Genomic DNA, 19,344 nt, shown 5'->3' with positions numbered 1-19,344 from the left:
AAATTTTTAAACTACCTGTCCATTAATCCAACTATCAGTAGACCTGTTATATACGTGTACACATGTGTATATGCATACATATCAATGATATCATATACATATATGTATCATACATATTCATAGAATTACACATGTACATATATGACTTGTGTATACATGTGTACTGTAGTTAGCAAGTTTATGTATATGGATGCGTATACGTTTGCAATTAGCAAGTTTACAATTATGGATACATATACGCGTGTAATTATAGAAATATACATACACGAATATGTGTTCGTGTATAATTACACATGGCAAGTACTAAATAAAGCAACTTGTTTCGCATTTAATCGGCTTTGTAAGCGTTATTGATCAAATGTCAACCCAACAGCACTAGTATTCTGAAAAGGTTCACAGACATCTTCTTTGCAAGCTTATTGAACTCATATTGTAGAGAAACAGACACCTGTACTCATGATTTTTCGGAAATCGCTCCTCTGCAGATGGTCAACATCACACCTCTAGTTGAGCTTACCTGGCCGTGTGAGTTGAGGGAGAAGTGGATCGCTCTCATCCCATTCACCAATGTCGTTCAAGGATTGCTGTCTTACGGAACAGCAGTCATAGTTCTTCTTGGTGTGTTATCCAATCTTCTCATCATCGGAACCACGGTTACTAAGTCGATGAGAAATAACAGTACAAACCTTTACATCACCTGCCTTGCCCTTTACGACACTTTGGTTTTGATTTTCAATTTCTTAGTCGGTGTCTTACGGGCTCAGCAACCCAACATCATCAACAGAGCTTTTCAGACGAACGAATGGCTGTGCTTAATACACGCTGTTGTTATCGAGCTTTTTAATATTCTTAGTGTTTGGACGATTGTTTGCTTCACAGTTGAACGAGTGATTGCTGTTTACCTGCCGCTCAAAGTGTTAGAATTGTGCTCCCTGCGTCGAACGAGACGACTCATGGCAATTATTTTCCTTTTGGCTGTGATTTTATCAGGCCATAAAATGTTTGTGTCCGGTTTCGAGGGAGACTCAGTTTTTGGTTATAAGGCGTGCCAAACAAAGAGAAAGAAGTTTCCGGAAGTTGTCAATATTTATGTGGCTTTCAACACATGGCTTCCTGCAGCGACCATTTTGGTCCTAAACATCTTGATAATCAGAAAGATTCGCCACTCCGCCAAAGAACAAGCGACACTAACGAGTCAAACTCCAAACAAAAAAAGACCAAAACGAGACGCTAATATCACGCGCACGCTGCTCGCAATTTCCATAGCTTATCTCATCTTTCTCGTGCCACTCGGAACTTTGCAAAGCATCGAGTTAGTTCTCAAGGCCCTTTACCCCGTCCAGCCTTCACAGGTAGATGATGAGCAAAAGGCTTATATTAAATACACACAGATTTTCTGGCTCCTGAAATGGATCCGGGCGACTGCATTTTTTTTCTATCAGTTCAATTTCGCCATAAATCTTCTCATCTACATTCTCACAAACAAGAGATTTCGAGGCACTTTCTACAGAACGTTTCCTGGAGTTGTTCCGACATGCCTTGAGCGCTACTTTGAAGACGAATCAAGAAATGCAACTGTGAAAAACTCTTTGAGCTACTCTACAGGAAATGCAAACGCATCAAAGTCCTGCCAGAAACCTGTTTATAAGGTTACAGAGGAGACAGATGGTCGTGACACCAGTGCATATCGGCATTCGAGTGTGAAAGGGCCTACATCATCCGTAACATTCTCCGATATCGTATCTGAGACAAAGACAACTACACCGTAACCGGAAGACTATTTTTATTGCAACAGGTAATAAACTGTATTGTAGTCACGCAGCTCTGTTGTAGCAGATATGGAGTATAAAAATGCTGTTTTATATTGATAGTATTAAATTAGCAATTTTATTACCTTTTATAATTAAAAATCTTTTATCGTAATACTGTTATTAGATATCTTTTTGTGTCATTACGAAGTGTATTTGCACCATTCTCACACGTACAAGCGTATTACCTTTTAGAGAATTAACCCCTAGCGCAAGATAAGCATAGGGAGGTTCTTCAGTAGTTGTCTCCTCTTCGCTAAGTTGAACCAATATGACAGTCTATTTTGTATTTAATGTTACCGCATAAAATAATTTAGTTTTACTTTTTGTAAAAGTGTAATTTGAAGTTATACTATTTATATTGTGAATGTTTTGCATAAATAAACTACAAAAGAATACCAAGAGTATTTAAAACACGCTCCATGTTCATTATAGCAGACTACAGAGGCAAGCTCAATGTTTAGTATAGCATAGACTACAGAGGCAAGCTCAATGTTCAGTATAGCATAGACTACAGAGGCATGATCCATGTTCATTATAGCAAAGACTACACAGTCATGACTACAGAGGCATAACTACAGAGGCACAGAAGTAGGCATACCTCTTTATCCTCCACTCACTTATCTCAAACGCAAAGCGAAACACTAAACGCGGAGCACTCAAATCTGCTTGACTAGAATTGCATTCACCACTTAAACTAAACTAATATTTCTAAAATTCATTCCTAAATTTTGAGCATAACTATTCTGTGCATAACCAATACTTAACAATTAATTCATCAAGACTATCTCAAATCTTCAAACATTTTCTCAACTAAAAACAGCATTCTAATCTAAAAACAGCATTCATATCTAATAATTTCTAATCTGTTGATGTCAGATAAACAAGATATTATATTTGTTACACACATATTTATGGACAATAAATAAATAAATAAATTGGTGTCATAAATCAAACGGCTAACAGAAAACTTTTAAATAAAACTAGAGAGAGCTGCGAGAATTGATATAGAAATAGAAAAGCACAACGCAAACTGATAAGAGACCATAGAGAGATCATAAAGAGATCATACAGAGATCATAGAGAGAGCATAAAGAAATCCTAGTGATACCATAGAGAGACTATAGAGAGACCATAAAGAGACCATAGAGAGAGCATAGAGAGAACATAGAGAAATCCTAGTGATACCATAGAGAGACTATAAAGAGACCATAGAGAGAGCATAGAGCGATCATAAAGAGACCATAGAGAAATCCTAGTGATACTATAGAGAGGTCATAGAGATATTTGCATCAAGCCACTAGTGAAAACAAATGAAACAGTGCATATTAAGGACGGACTAAAACCAGCTGATGGTGTAACTCAGACTCAGTGAGCTGAAACTATTGCTAGGGTAGAAGTGCTATAACATTTTGTAGTCAAAGTTATTTTTACTGGCTCTTGAGGAAAAGAGCAGCCCCGCATTGCAACCAAGTGTCCTTGGAACCTCCGCAAGGAACAGTGACTCTCGTAACTATTCTTTCTCTCTCAGGACTAAAGTAGATAGGCAAGGAAATACTTTCGGACGGAGAGTACACGTCAGGCTGTTCCTGAAATGCGATGAGATCTTTTATTTAAACGATTCAGGAACTTTTTGAATAACTAAAAGGCATCAAAACCAAGTTTATGGACTCCCAGCTGTAGTAGGGGTTCTAATGAAAAATAGCCAGGTGTCCTATCCCCTACCGAGACTACTTTCTAATCGCCCCAATTGTCACACTCTACTGAGCATAGCTTTAAAATCCCTCAGTTATCATGCTGCCAATTATATTACACTGGCCTTCACTTGACCTTGATTGCAGAAGGTCACCATTACACCGCACAGTCTAACCTTGAATTTTTACCCTTTTTATTATTATTTGTTTGCCATCATACAATTTTGAGATAAGTAAAATAACAGAGACTATATTGAAATATACTGACTTTCTTGTCAGCAGCATTCAAGGTGGTCACCGTTTTGTTGAGCTCAGTCTAAGCCTACATCAACAAAGTAGGAAACAAAAGTTTCATTTTGAACACGCATACCTTCGGTATCCAAGCAACGGTGCAGTCTGGAATAGTGGTTACAATTGGGCTGTCTCTCTGGCTCTCACTCAGTCTAGCCCCATCAAACACACAGCCTTCCAGCTGCAAGCCACTGAGTTTACATGAATTGCGGGCACCTGTTATACCACCCTTCCAACTGCATGCAAACTTCAGGTTATCCATTGAGCTTTGCACTTCTCTAAAAACAAACAAATGGGATACGTAGCACAGATTTCTCAGTTGAAGCTTTTACTAGAGTGTTTTGCCTCCTATGGAACATACGAAAAGGCTAGGCTAAATCTGGAACATATGCTTAGTACTTGAGAAAAACTATTTTGAGGACTTTTATTTGTCATGCCTACAGATATGCGCGTTTAAGGAACATATTTACACTGAACAAACAGAAAAGGTGAAATAAACTTTTAGTTGGATGTTGAAACATATTGTCATGAGTTTGCCAAATCATGGCATGTCGTTGCAGCGATAAATTTTCTTGGTTCATTTTCAAAACTATAACCTTTTTGTCAAACATTTTAAAGAAGCACCAGCATTCTAATCCATGTACTGCGATCATCTACTTTAAAAAAAACTATAACAGTAAAAAATGGAATCGCCAAGACTACATTGCCTTGATATACAAATGATTTTTGCTAGATGTTTGCCATGAGATCAATCTCTGGACCAATTGTAGACTATTGTGTGGACCACAATCTGGTCCACACAATAGTTTTTTTTTAATTTAAAAAATGTTCAATTTTATATAAAACTTGTTTGTATCAGCTTATAACACATACTAGTCTATACAAAGTTTATAGCAGTGTTTTTCAGTCTAACTACAAGTAGGGGAGCCTGGCCAGACTCCCAAACGTTTCACTAGGTAAAGATATTCAATAGTAAACCATTTTGATGTGCATAATGCTATAGCAATGTGCACATACTCAAGTATAATACTCCCTCACTTTCCATGTCAAAATTTGAGTAAACAAAGGGAGCATTATATTTGGGATATTACAGTATTTAATGTGAAGCTAACTACTGATGTGTTATCGTGGCCTTTGCAATACTTGAAGTATGTCAAGTACATAAAAATTCAAAAGCCTTCAAGTTAAATAAAGATGGCAAACTACACATTTTACTAGCGAAATACATGTATCATACTTCATATAAAACAATCTGCAACTGATCAATTATGAACTAGCAAACGCTTCGAAGTACTACAACATAACACACTTGCAAGAACTGTATCAAGCATGAGATCTAGATTAATGCATGAAACTTTGTTTTACAAAGAATCCATGGTCAATCTATCAACTTGAAAGTTTTTATCGACCAACAGAGTCGCAGTTCTCGACTATGAAACGTCTGTGTTACACATTCACTAGTTTTCTATGTGCCGATGAAATGTCCAAGATTTTGTCATGCAATTACGCGTTGACAACAAAGTGAATTCAAGTGAATGAATTTCTTTATGCAAATTTGGATTAAAAAAAAGCCAGACGATAGGAAACCCTAAATGGTAACGCTGTTTTAGTGTTAAGGACGTGTCATATAAGAAACTTTTTTTATGTAACTACAAATTAAAAAATGGTATCAAAGGTGGAATGTTTGAATATTTCCACTTTGCTCCCTCCAATCAATGAGAGTTTGCTAACACTACTGAGCAAGGTGATTTTGTAAATGGAGCTTATGTGCACTGAAAGACTAATATTCGATCCATTGACTTGTCCAATTCATCAATGAATAGGCAGGATTTAGTAGCAGCTGTTACAGTAGTAGTGGTGAAAGCTCAATTCTTCTCCAATATATAGTGGTTAATAGCAAGCTGAATAAAGAGAGAGATAAAGAAAACAGCACGACATTCAAAGCCATTTAAAAGACATCTCAAAGACTCATTCAAAGACATTGACTCAAAGACATTTCAAATGTTCATTACTACAGTAGAGAGCAAGTTTTCTTGTTAAGTAACAAATTTTACAAATGAATACATTTTGTTAGAGTCATGCCCCTCACAAGGAGGTCAGTTAACCTCAAGTACAAAACCGATAGTCATTAAACTAGATTCAAATGATAACATGAAACCAAACAAAATCCAACCTCGCTGTCTGTTGTCGCAGAGCATTCAGGAAAGTGTCCGGGTGAAAGAGCTCATTGAGATAGAGAGGTTCGTTGAGAAGAGAGTTTCGCTCCACTTTATCGACCCAAGCCTGCAGTGCCATAGCCCTTGCGATCAATGAGCGCAGATATTGCATCGGGTCTTCCGGCCCATCCCACTTTCCAAGCCATGACAAAGGAGTCTATCAAAGATTACTCAAAAATAAAATAATTTTCAGCGACAAGAAAATTTGCAATGGCGCAAAGTTATCGCCAAATGCAACCAATCAACAGTGTCAAGCGTATCATATTTTTTAGAAAAGTTTGGTTGATACGTTAGATTCATTAGTCTGCATTAACAAATATATCTGTAAAATATTCAAAATTATGATAAAAACATCATGAAGTTAATCTCTGAACGTACTAGCATGCCTGTACAAAGAAATGCGTAAGTACCGTAAGTCCTTATGCTCAAGCCGCGCGGCTTGTCGTTGAGCGCGGCTTCTGGTTCAAGGTAATAAGTCGCGGCTAAAGCCAAGTTTTTAAAACTTACGTGAGGCTTAGGGCGGCTTCTCGATGAATGCGGTCTCTGCTCAGCTCCGCGCTATAACCATAGAACTATGGTTATGATAGTCATGATACACTTTGATGTACGGGATTTTGGCGACCTACTCGTTTATTTTCAGGGTCATGTTTATGGAATACTTCAGACTAACGAAGAATTTATCGCTAATGTTTAACTCACCACAGTCGTAGGTCATTAAAACTGTTTCATTCCTGACCGGCATCTTTCCATAAATGTGAAGCCCTCTAACAGCGCAATAAAAATTTAGCTGAGACATGGGAAGAAATTGTTGATGCAAGGGTTTAGGAATTTTAATTCGAACTTGGAAGTAAAAGAAAATTTTTTTCACATGTAGGCTACTGCTGTAGCCTGTTTTCTTATTCAAGAGTACGGGGGTATAACGAAACCTTTCTCAACACTCTCGCTCCTGAAGGAGTCAAGGACGACAAAACCTCGGTCATTAACCGCGGTCTGTGTGCATACGCGGCTTGTTGGAGGATAATTTTTTCTTTCGTGAGTCATCTGGTTTTGAGCACAAGCCGCGCGGCTTGAGCATGAGGACTTACGGTATGCTTATGCAGTGTGGATTCGCTAGTTTCCATTTTTTTACTCTACAGCATATTGAATATTACGATCTACATTTATCCCCCACACAGATTCACATCTCAAAATAAAAATTGGCGGAACTGGCCAATCCTACCTCCTGTGTTAAGAGAGCAGCGGCAAGATTCTGTACATCATTCGTAAGAAGTTGAGTGCCACGAATGACCTTGCTCAGAGAGGCTAATGACTGGTGGATAGACTGCACCAACTTAATAGCATTGAACCTCTCCAGTAGAATGAATGATTTTATTGGGCTATCCGTTGAGGACTCTCCAGGGGGAGCAACCTTCATCTGCAGCAACTGCGAGCCCTAAATAAAAGATGGTAGATTCAAAATGCTGTAGAAACAAGGATTAATTGATTTCCTTATATATATACACACTAGCTGCGCTAGCCGGCGTTGTCCGGGTATTAAAAATGAGCTTATAAATGATGAGAGGTAATGAGAGTTGCCTGCCACTTGCTATTAGCCTGGCACATTGCCAATGGATAATTTGAGTAAGCCTACTAATAAGAGCGACCGCTTCTCATGACTTTGTCGTCGTGACAGAGACCTGTAGCGTATTTGCTCCCATATAGCGACATATATCGCCTAGTGAATCCATCAAGCTCGTGTGGCTGAATTGGTAAGGCGTTGGACTGGTGAACCGGAGGGTTCAAGATCAAATGTTCTGCTATATAGATTCATTATCCCAAGACTTTAATAACTATAGCTGGAACTACACAAATACACACAAACTTTGAGAAATATATAAATACTAGATGTGCCTCCCGGTGTTGCCCAGGTATGGAAAATCAGCTTATAAGTGATGAGAGTTACCTACCACTTGCTATTAGCCTAGCACAATGGAAAATAGTATTAAAAATTAAATTAGAAGTAATGAGAGTCGCCTGCCACTTGTTATTAGCCTGTTATTATTGTTATTAGCCTGGCACATTGCCAATGGAAAATTCCAGTAATCTAGTTAATAAGCACTAGGCTTCTAATGACGGTACGCCAAGACGATGCATCAGCATTGTCCAGCTACAGCTATTCTAAAAATAGCTATAGCTGGAGGGACACACACACATACTTTGAGAAATATATATAGTGTATATACTATATAGTTAACTGTGTGATAACATCATAACACCAACCTGGTTTAGGCGCTTCCAAAGGTTGAGCAGCGGTCCGAGTTCGTTCTGCCAAAGTTCCTTGTCGAACTTGCTGGCCTTGGCATCGGCTCTCATCAGCACTCGCAGCTGAGAGATGACATTGCTGCTCGTAATGCGTTGGCTCGCCCGCTCGATGTTCTCCGGTAGGTTGAAGTAAGAAGGTTTGTCAAACTCTGGCAGAGCGTTTATAGTCTCCAGGTAATCCTGCACAAGATATTACATGCAGAGAAATTGTCAAGAGGAATTCATTAAAAAACTGGTCTAGGAGTTGGAGGGGCCGGAGAATGCGTCCTTTTACAAATAAGTAAAACAAGTTTATTAAGTGAAGTTTTCCAATGCAACTAGAACCTCCAGTGAATTTTAAAAAGAAACCTCAACAGAAAGAGAATAATTTGTGAGCTGAGGATTCAATGAAACATCATATTGCCAAAGAATTCACATTTTCTCTGAGCAACTGAGATACATGACAATCATTGAACACGCTAGGCACTTTTTGATTAACGTATTTGATGATTAATTTCACACAAATCTACTACAATTAGGTAATAAAAAAAATCGTTTGGAAAAATTAATAAAATGGTTGACAAACTATTATGTTCTAACGCAATGAACTTTCAGTCCACATTGAGACTCAATTATCAAGTCCACCCATGGCCAAACTGTTGTAAACAACAGTTTGAGGTTCAATTCCCGACAGAAGCCACCAATTGTGGTGACAGGAATAACATTCAACCTTGAATTGCTGTCCGCAACTGGACATGTCTACAGTGGTTGAGGTTCCTTTGCCACCGGACTCAGACATGTCCAGCTAAAATCAGAGAGCCGATGTTGGTACAACAACACTTTCAAAAACATGCATAACCTCCGCTTGCAGTAAGTTAAACATACATCACCGTCAATTCTCACGGGATTGCTTACATACGAGACACACTGAGTAATTATGAAATAATAACTCTATGCAGTAGACTTCACAGAATAACATTTCAAATTAATAATATAATAATTTCATAAAGGCAAGACAGGCTCATTCGGTGTAAACTTGTTAATTCATACGGTTTGCTAAGATAATTCATGTCAAAAGACAGATTATCAGCTCTACATTTAATAAAGATGAAATCAAAAAACTTGCCAACATATTTCATAGAAAGGTTTTAGAGAAATTCTTACTATCTGGTAATATTCTGTTTATAGTGCAAGGCTAACACTATTATAGATGCCATAATCTGAGTATGCACAAACAGTTTCAAACTTTCTATTTCTTATGAAAGACTCACATAACATTATATAAAACAAACCTGATAGTATTTTCTTGTCAGGATAGTTAAACACTACACAAATACTGAGATTCATAATTTATAAAAATAAACTTTGTTGTTTTTTCGTCTACATAGACCTGTATTTCAAAATATTATCTTTTTGTGTAAATCATCCATAAGGTTCGTTTCTCCGCTACGCGGTGAAATCTTTTCAACCAATTAAACATGAACTTGCAAAAAACTTCAGTAAATTTCATCAGAAAGAATCGATACTTTTCTATCAATTGTAATTGCTTTTTTATGTTTGAGGCGATCTGACTGCCAAGATATTTCAAGATTAAACTCAACAAAACTTGATAATGGTTAAAATGCTCATACAAAACAAAATTGCAATTATGACATCTATAGTTACTATAGGACCGACAGAATAGAGGTGTAACGCTGCAACTTGAACGCAATAGCCATAGACCTATTAACTATACTACATATACTATATATATATATATATATATATATATATATACAGACTATAACTATAATGTATAGTTAATAGGTCTATAACAATAGTCGATAGCAACAATAACAACTAGTGATGTCATTTCATACGTATTTTTCTTGTGAGCGTTTTAATCACAATGAAGTTGTCGGTTTTAATCTCTAAACATTCTGGCAGTCAAATCACCTCAAACATCAACAACAACTGCAAATGACAGAAAAATACCGATACTTTCTGATAAAACAACAAAAACATTGTGTCAGCCCATCTTTAACTGAAGAGAATAGAAGAATACTTGGACAAGAAGCTGAACAAGATACACTGCTTACATTGTGTGTGACTGAAACAGGCATTTTGATTGGTCCCATCTTCTTACCCGACTTCCCTCCAGCAGACAAATTCATTGCATCAAAGATTTGAGTAAGGTAGGACCTCATCACCTGAGTAACAAATCATTGCTTTCTACATTTCTTATACATTATCACAGTCCTACAGTAGTAGAGTTATACAAGTAGACAGTACATAGTACATACAGAAATGCATAGACTGATACACTTATATATTCATATAGTAATACATACATTAATACACTTATGCATCCATTCAACAACACAGTAGTAATGTAAAACAGTAATATAAAATATAATCATCCAGAAATACAGATAACCATGTAAAACAAAACTGTTATACTAAAGTAATAGGATAATGTGGTAATGGAGTCAAGCAGTAATATAGTAACATGGATATTACCAAAAACTAGAAAGAACGGCACTAAGATGATACAATACCACACAGTGTGCTAAAACAATTTCCACGTATCATAAAAATACAACAATTAAAAAATCAATAATTGAACATTGAGTAGTTAGTCTAACTTTCTGAAGAGTTGAACATTGAGTAGTTAGTCTAACTTTCTGAAGAGTTGAACATTGAGTAGTTAGTCCAACTCTCTGAAGAGTTAAACACTGAGTAGTTAGTACAACTCTCTGAAGATTTGAACAGTGAGCAGTTAGTACAACTCTTTGAAGAGTTAAACACTGAGTAGTTAGTCCAACTCTCTGAAGATTTGAACATTGAGTAGCTAGTCCAACTCTCTGAAGAGTTAAACACTGAGTAGTTAGTCCAACTCTCTGAAGGGTTGAACATTGAGTAGTTAGTCTAACTCTTTGAAGAATTGAATACCGAGTAGTTAGTTTAATTCTCTGAAGAGTTAAACACTGAGTAGTTAGTCCAACTCTCTGAAGAATTAAACACTGAGTAGTTAGTCTAACTCTCTGAAGAGTTAAACACTGAGTAGTTAGTCCAACTCTCTGAAGAGTTAAATATTGATTAGTTAATCTAACTTTCTGAAGAGTTGAACATTGAGTAGTTAGTGCAACTCTCTGAAGAGTTGAACACTGAGTAGTTAGTCCGACTCTCTGAAGAGTTAAAACATGTAAACATAGTTCTCATCCATCTGTAGATCATAGAATCTAGAGATACCAGAATCTATGTCAGACTTGGACAGTTGCAGATAAAATCTATGGCAGACATCACAGAAACACTGCTGGCCTACCTGAATGTCAAAAGGATTGTCCACTCTGCCTCCGTAGATCGCCTGCTCATAGAGCCCGTGTACAAAGTTCCAAGGCACATCATTCTTTCCCGCTCTTTTGCACAACCGATCTATTATATCAGCCGCTGCCCGCAGGTCAGACATGGAGAACTCATAGAACTTGGTCCATCCCTATGAAAAAACCAAAGGTTGGGTTCTAGAATATCAATATATTAAAAATGTAGTTACTTATCACATTATTATATTACAGTTAGGAATTAAATATTACAGAATTCTATATCAGTAAAAAACTCTACTTTCGCTAATCGATTACTTTTCCAGTGTTTGAAAAGCATGATGAATAATAAGGGAATTTATCTAGGCATACGTTGGCAAACGTTAACATACTTGAGACAGTTTGCTTTAAAAGAATCTAATCATAGCTTGTTAGATGTAGCTGTAAAATTTACATTCTATAGTTACATTTAAAACTTTATCCTTGAGTACAAAAAATGAATTTATCACACGAGGGCCAAGATCTTATACTGACTCTGTTAAACAGGGTCGAGGTCATATAATGACACTGTTAAATAAGGTCAAGGTCATATACTGACACTGTTAAATAGGGTCAATTTCCTATAATGATACTGTTGAATAGGGTTAAATTCCAATAATGACACTGTGAAAAAGGGTCAAGGTCATATCCTGACACTGTTAAATAGGGTCAACGTCATATACCGACACTGTTAAATAGGGTCAAGGTCTTATACTGACACTGTTCAAAATGTGATGGGTACCTGAGGAATAAAGTTCCTTCTCTCTTGGCAGACAGCGTGGAACCAGGCGAGAGCGAACAGTGCTTGTGATCGAACAACGTTGCCCTGCTCACTGAAGTACTGGGGAGTCCAGGAATCGAATGTTCTCAACAGGTTCTTCTTGATACCTGGAGGTGCCTGTCAACATGATGTCTCGCCTATTACCAATGTTAGTATTATACACTTTGACAAAGGGAAACCAGTAAATATCAGAGAGTCAATTTAGCGATTAATTGGATGTGTAGGTACATGTATCAAGGTAAAAGCAATATGTGTCTTAAGAGTTAGTTGTGACTAAAATATGGAAATAGGCAAAAACCTGCCGGAGGAACTAAATGTTTCAGTATTGGCCGTTTCGAATAAACATAGTAAGCAGAAAAGTTTCCAAACTGCAGCCGGAAACCAGGCAAGATGAGCTATTAGCATTGTTATCAAGGGAAACCACTGACAAAACAAGGCAGAACCTTTTTAGAGTACATAATCTCCTGACTCACTGTACAGCAACAAGGTCAACGGTCTGTTAAAATATTTTTCACACAAATATACGGCCTGTTCATAACGAATTGACCTTACATCGTGTTTTGATTTGAGTTGACAACTTTCTGTTTACCTCATAAGTGATCTTAAGACTAGACTGGAGGAGAATTGTGGGAAACTTGGGATGGACCTCGGCGGTAAGCCATAGTCTAAACTTTTCATTAGGTTGGAGAGAGTTAAGTTCCTTCTCCAGTCTCGGCAGCCACGCTGTCACGAGATGCAGGTTCTTCAAGCAAAGCCATTCTCCATTTCTCGCGCATTCCTGGAGCAACTGCATGGCAATGTCTGATTGCCCTTGACCCATAGCGACCTTGAAGCAGCATCGAATAGCAAGAACTAATACAAATAAATGCAATAATACACACAGTTCAAGGTCACAACAAAAGATGAAGGGAAGATGTTCTAGATATCTAGTGATGAACCCGACTGACAGAACATGTTTAAGCAACCTAAACACTTGTTGTTACCAAACACATCATATACCAAAGGGCACAGAAATAAAAAAGTTACAAAAGTTTTTAGTTATAACAATAATGAAGACAATAACAAGGCGAATCTTCTTCTATATATTGATATGATAGTGTGTGCGTTTGATTATTGTGTGTCGTGTTCATCAGCTACCACTGCAGCTAGAGATAAAAGATTGTTATAAGCACGGTTCGAACCCACAACATTCAATTTCATCAACCAACACTGGTCTATCAGAAATAATGTAGGACCAACCAGAAAGTCATGTAGAGCAGCGGCATATAATCTATGCATTGAGGATTCTTTGCCATCCAATACAACTTTTTGCAGCCTTTGGTAAAAATGAGATTACGTAAATGAAATTAACTGCAGGGATTTACTTCCTAAACCAGGAAATTCTAGTAAGTTAATAAGGTGATAAATAGGTCATGCGTGTTGCCTGGACTGATAAAAGTACACCATAACATACCTGGTGATACTTGTCATCTCCGATTGTCTTAGAGGCCAACTCTGCAAGCTCTTGGGAAGGATCAGCTCCTGGAGAAATAATAATGAGAATTGGCTCAGCTGCCAATGTCTCCGTTTCATAGAGTCGCTTCAGGTTAACCGTAGGGGGAGACAACTCTTTCATACCTGTAGTAATGTATTAAAAACAAATTAATGATGAAAAATTAAATTACGTAGTTTGAAGGACAGCTAAAATTTTAATAATAATATCTTGAAATATTATAGTAGTATGCAAATAATAATATAGTAAATTTTTATAATTTTACTGCTTCAAAGTACATCATATATAACGATTACCATAATTTGATTCGATGAAAGGCGGGCGTTGTAATTTTCAACCCTTCCACAGTGACGTTCTATTAGAGGTGGCATTCAAACAAAGGCAGTGTTCGAAGAGGTTTTACTGTAACTGTCCATGAGCAATTACCATAGTTTTTAGTTTAGCTCTATTATTTGAAGCAGCGCTGCAGCAAGCTTAGTCTAGTGAGTACATACACAGCTCTAAGCACAATGCTAAAGACATCGAGACAATGCACTAAGTTACTGCGCTTTGGAGATACATGAGAATGCTGTGAGTGTAAAGCGTAGGAGCACTGTGGGCTGTTGCGTGCAGGTCTTCAATTCACATGAACTCTATTTATTGACCCCCAACTAATGAAAGCTTTTTAATATGGCGACTCCATGACCAATTTGACTGGTCAAGCAAAACAATCGCTAAAAAGCAACTGCGACTGCAACTGCAACGCTAGGCTGAGAAATGTATGTGGCTCAAAGTTTAGAGCCACTTCATGGCAGCATTGCTGTGAGCTCACATAGAGGGACATTGTTATGTAATGCTTCATGGCAGGATTGCTGTGAGCTCACATAGAGGGACATTGTTATGTAATGCTTCATGGCAGCATTGCTGTAAGCTCCCGTAGAGGGACAATGTTATGTAATGCTTCATGGCAATTGGCAGCATTGCTGTAAGTTCACATAGAGGAACATTGCTAATGTAATGCTTCATGGCAGCATTGCTGTAAGCTCCCATGGAGGGACATTGCTATGAAATGCTTCATGACAGCATTGCTGTAAGTTCACATAGAGGAACATTGCTATGTAATGCTTCATGGCAGCATTGCTGTGAGTTCACATAGAGGAACATTGCTATGTAATGCTTCATGGCAGCATTGCTGTAAGTTCACATAGAGGAACATTGCTATGTCATGCTTCATGGCAGCATTGCTGTAAGTTCACATAGAGGAACATTGCTAATGTAATGCTTCATGGCAGCATTGCTGTAAGCTCCCATGGAGGGACATTGCTATGAAATGCTTCATGACAGCATTGCTGTAAGTTCACATAGAGGAACATTGCTATGTAATGCTTCATGGCAGCATTGCTGTGAGTTCACATAGAGGAACATTGCTATGTAATGCTTCATGGCAGCATTGCTGTAAGTTCACATAGAGGAACATTGCTATGTCATGCTTCATGGCAGCATTGCTGTAAGCTCCCATAGAGGGACATTGCTATGTAATACTTCATGGCAGCATTGCTGTAAGCTCACATAGAGGGACATTGTTATGTAATGCTTCACGGCAGCATTGCTGTAAGCTCCCATAGAGGGATATTACTAAGTAATGCTTCACGGCAGCATTGCTGTAAGCTCCCATAGAGAGTATCTAACGACTATAAATTTGAGAATCACCTAGAGTCCTGCAGGCGAAAGAGCTCATTGCACTTTGCAAGCGGTCTGGTCGTGCTGCCTGTACAAGCAGCAACTCCTGAAATGGTGAGACCTTTTTTCTTACAGCTGAAGGAAAGTCTTCATTGCATTGGTTGCTCCTCGCAAACTGCGACCAGAGATCCGTGTCCTGAAAGGGAAGTGAGTCAGTGTGTTATAAAAGGCGGACAGTTAATTCCAAAATGTAATAAATCTACAATCCAGTACAGAAGTGGTAAAAAGTTAAGTTTTTTAAATCTATGCTTTGGCTTAGCACCTTCTACTTAAGGTTTAGCTTAGAGATTAGTCAGTTTTATTGGTGAGAATGGCGATGTGTTATACTATCGGAAATATAGTATTAAAGAGAGAACTACAATACGTATTGTTAAAAGATGAACTGGAATTAAACCCTTGTATAAATGTGATACCTGTTATGGAACATTGTGAAAATGTGCGATTTGTGCTTTTTAACTTTTCCTGTACAACTAGTCTCTTCAGATGGTTTTGCCGTTCACTAAAACTTTCTGGCTGAACTGCCAAAGGTTATACACAAGACTCGAGCTGAAGTGTTCAGAATCTGCATTGAACAAGGTATAATGAAAGGCAGTATTTAAAACTAATGTTACAATTATTTGTTCTCTTATGCTACATTTTATATAACTACGCATACACTAATATAAACCCACTAATGTAAACCTTGGTATCAATAATTTCACCAAAAATTGACCATTTCATAACACTGTAGAGCATTAAGTCAAGGTTGTGACACATTAGAACTGTACTGCATCATCGCAGCATAGTACGCAGTAATTTTGCAGTGCATTCCAACTTTTTAATGCGCGTAGTAAACATATACTGCTACTGCAACTGCTCCCCTACTGCAAACTGCCCTCTGTGATCTACTGCAAACTGCCCTCTGTGATCTACTGCAAGCTGCCCTCTGTGATCTACTGCAAACTGCCCTCTGTGATCTACTGCAAGTTGCCCTCTGTGATCTACTGCAAGCTGTCTTCTGTGATCTACTGCAATCTACCCTCTGTGATCTACTGCAAGTTGCCCTCTGTGATCTACTGCAAGCTGCCCTCTGTGATCTACTGCTACTACAACTGCTCTCCCATATTCATTTTCATGATGCAAAACCTGAAATTCAAAGGCAATTCGAACATATTGTGAATGGCATTCTCCAAAGTTTGAAACTTCATGCATACTGCTAGTACGAAGTTGATACCGTGGATCAACTCACACTGCAAGCTTTTCAAGCATTTGTACTGCATTATACAAAACTATCAAACGCTATGTTCAGCAAACTTCTGAACTTTCTCTCTAACTTCCATATTATTTTGGAATACGGAGTCAGGCATTAGCACCATTCTAATTGATACAATTGCAGTCTCGGCATTGTATTTTCCTATTGCATTCATCGTATACTAATAACATAGGATTATCATGTCAACCAAAAATACAACATGCTAACCATGATCAATTTGTTTGCCCACTCCCACTCAAGTTAGAGCAGCATTCACACCTTGCAGTTCTGCTGTGGTTGCGTCAAAGTCAACCCAATTATTGATTCTGTGATGTGTTTTTATGAAAATGTGCTGTGCATGTATGTACAGTGTAATGCACGAGTTTCTACTGCATCTAGCGCTGCAAAATGCGCACTAGCAATGCGCCCAATACATCCAGCATGGCATACTGTGCAATAGGCAATACCCCCACTGAAGCAATACTGCTTACCGCGCATTAGAAAATAGTTGCACTGCAAGTATTGCACACTTTTACTACTGCATACTGAGCAGTAGTAAAAGTGTGCAATGCAATTATACTGCATGACTATGACATGCTTCATACTGCTACTGCACTGTTAGTGCAACTACATACTGGCAGATATGTAGAAAAGCTGTACAAAGCCTCAAGCTAGATTTTAGTAGTAGGATCCTTAAATACCTGATCAATAATACTACAGGACTAGTAGAGACGCTAACATGGCTTATGGAAATTCAGATATTCAATAACTTCTAAAGTAGGCTGAGAGCAGCGACCTTGACTTTACGCTTTTTTCCAAGCACAAAAAAAAGTATTGTGCTTCGGTTTTATTCCCCGAGTGCACTCAAGTTTGTGAACAGAAATGAACAAGAAAAGCAGTCTTGATTGATCTTGACATTCATACATCTGAAAAATAGTAAGTTAGAAGCTCTTAGAATCACTTGATCATGGCTCCTCGCCTACATGAACAATATCAGAGGATAAAATCTTTCATTGACAGGGATAGGCAATGAGTAGTTGTTGCTCGTAAAGTCCGAATTATATTGAACCTTCTGACTCCAGAACTATTCTACTGATGAATGCATGACCTTGCATCCCTGATCCAATATCAGAACTTTACAATACATGAAAAAACAGTTGGTACAAGAAAATTAACAGTTACTATAACCTACAAATATATGTATCGACATAGATCAGCCGCCATCTTTTTAAATAATGTTTCATGGAGAAAAAGCGCAGACCCAATGTCAATGAAATACACAACAGTCACACCACAAATAGTCTGCATACAGTCTATAAAATGAACCTGTCTGAATGGAAGAGTAGCCTAGGAAAAAAGCTGTAAACTGGAAGGAACTCTCCAGAGATGACCAAGCTATACAGAGTTACTGTGATAAACAAACCCTAACAGACTTCTGGTCAATGGAAGTCCAATAGAATGGTAGTCGGATAGAGAAGGTACCTAAAGGCATACAGATTGATGGAATAAGAAGAGTGTAGACTAGGAGAGAACCCACCTGAAGACTTAGTGACTGATAGACATGAGGCAGAGTGGTCTTTAGAAGCGACACAGCCGTCACTCTATCTTGATCAACCCACTGGGGCGTATCCCTATCCTGCTTGTGTCCATCGGCCTTTATCTCTGCGACTATCAGACCAGAGAAGAGATCCCACTCCTTCTCCTTGAACTGATCTGGGTACATGCCATGAGCCATATGCAATGCGAACATAAGCCTGTCGCTCTTGAACAATGACCTGTCAAAGAGTGACGGTTTTGCCATTAAGTACAAACTTATGATCACCAAGTGACTACCAACAAATTGATGATTCGTCATCAGATGTACAATGCTGCACATGCAAACCAAATATAAAGCAAAAAAAAGTAATACTACCTAACAATAATAATTACGCAAAATAGCTGTATACCATAAAATAAATCATCTTACATAAAAACAATAATTACCGATTAAAAAGTAGCAAAAATTACTCACCTGCAGACATATTCATAGACGAGTTTCTGGAGACAAGCATTGAGGGAACGAATCCTCATATCCATGGAACCTGTCGTTGCATCAGCATCAAGCGCTCGCTGGAATAGCCTAAGAAATGCTGCCAGAGAAAATCGATACATGTTGTTGATCTTGGCAAGGTCCATAATAACAAAGAAGAGACGACTCCCATTTGAAGCGAGAGGAAGATACGCGTCTCGTTCCTAAAGAAAAAGTTTGTAAACAGAGTCAAGACCATAGAGTTATCTCCCCCTAGAGTGATAACTGTGCATTCAACAACACGAGCGTTTCCGGTGCCATCAAGGAGTGTTTAGGCCACGCCCATTTTTTGTGCTAGTCAGTCGTAGTGATTGACAGAACAATAACATCGGCCATGAGAATGATCATGAATTTGAACAGTTAAGATAGTAATTGTTGCTCATATTAAAGAGATGATGATTACAGTTTATTACTCTAATATATGCT

At 38.0% G+C, this 19,344-nt stretch overlaps 2 protein-coding genes across 2 annotated transcripts in view; one reads left to right on the top strand and one right to left on the bottom strand.

The window, feature by feature from the left end:
• Positions 1 to 485: 485 nt before the first annotated feature.
• On the top strand, positions 486 to 2,096 carry LOC137407029 (melatonin receptor type 1B-B-like). Its single transcript, XM_068093635.1, has one exon. The coding sequence runs from the start codon at positions 486 to 488 to the stop codon at positions 1,767 to 1,769; it is 1,284 nt and encodes a 427-aa protein (XP_067949736.1). The 3' UTR covers positions 1,770 to 2,096.
• A 1,142-nt stretch (positions 2,097 to 3,238) lies between these two features.
• The window catches only part of LOC137406051 (cytoplasmic dynein 2 heavy chain 1-like), a 101,571-nt gene continuing 85,465 nt past the window's right edge, over positions 3,239 to 19,344 (bottom strand). Inside the window, exons 64-76 of the mRNA XM_068092573.1 lie at positions 18,862 to 19,082; positions 18,388 to 18,625; positions 15,590 to 15,755; positions 13,862 to 14,025; positions 12,998 to 13,234; positions 12,370 to 12,525; positions 11,594 to 11,764; positions 10,368 to 10,478; positions 8,269 to 8,490; positions 7,229 to 7,441; positions 5,967 to 6,166; positions 3,873 to 4,071; positions 3,239 to 3,397 (exon numbers count right to left, since the gene is read on the bottom strand). Coding sequence (XP_067948674.1) covers positions 3,239 to 3,397; positions 3,873 to 4,071; positions 5,967 to 6,166; positions 7,229 to 7,441; positions 8,269 to 8,490; positions 10,368 to 10,478; positions 11,594 to 11,764; positions 12,370 to 12,525; positions 12,998 to 13,234; positions 13,862 to 14,025; positions 15,590 to 15,755; positions 18,388 to 18,625; positions 18,862 to 19,082 — 2,457 coding nt within the window. The remainder of the gene's footprint in view (positions 3,398 to 3,872; positions 4,072 to 5,966; positions 6,167 to 7,228; positions 7,442 to 8,268; positions 8,491 to 10,367; positions 10,479 to 11,593; positions 11,765 to 12,369; positions 12,526 to 12,997; positions 13,235 to 13,861; positions 14,026 to 15,589; positions 15,756 to 18,387; positions 18,626 to 18,861; positions 19,083 to 19,344) is intronic.

The sequence above is a fragment of the Watersipora subatra genome, chromosome 10 (genome assembly GCF_963576615.1).
Source record: "Watersipora subatra chromosome 10, tzWatSuba1.1, whole genome shotgun sequence".
Taxonomy (NCBI): Eukaryota; Metazoa; Bryozoa; class Gymnolaemata; order Cheilostomatida; family Watersiporidae; genus Watersipora; species Watersipora subatra.
The sequence above is the reverse complement of the archived record's forward strand: the minus strand, read 5'-3'. Positions and strand labels throughout refer to the sequence as shown.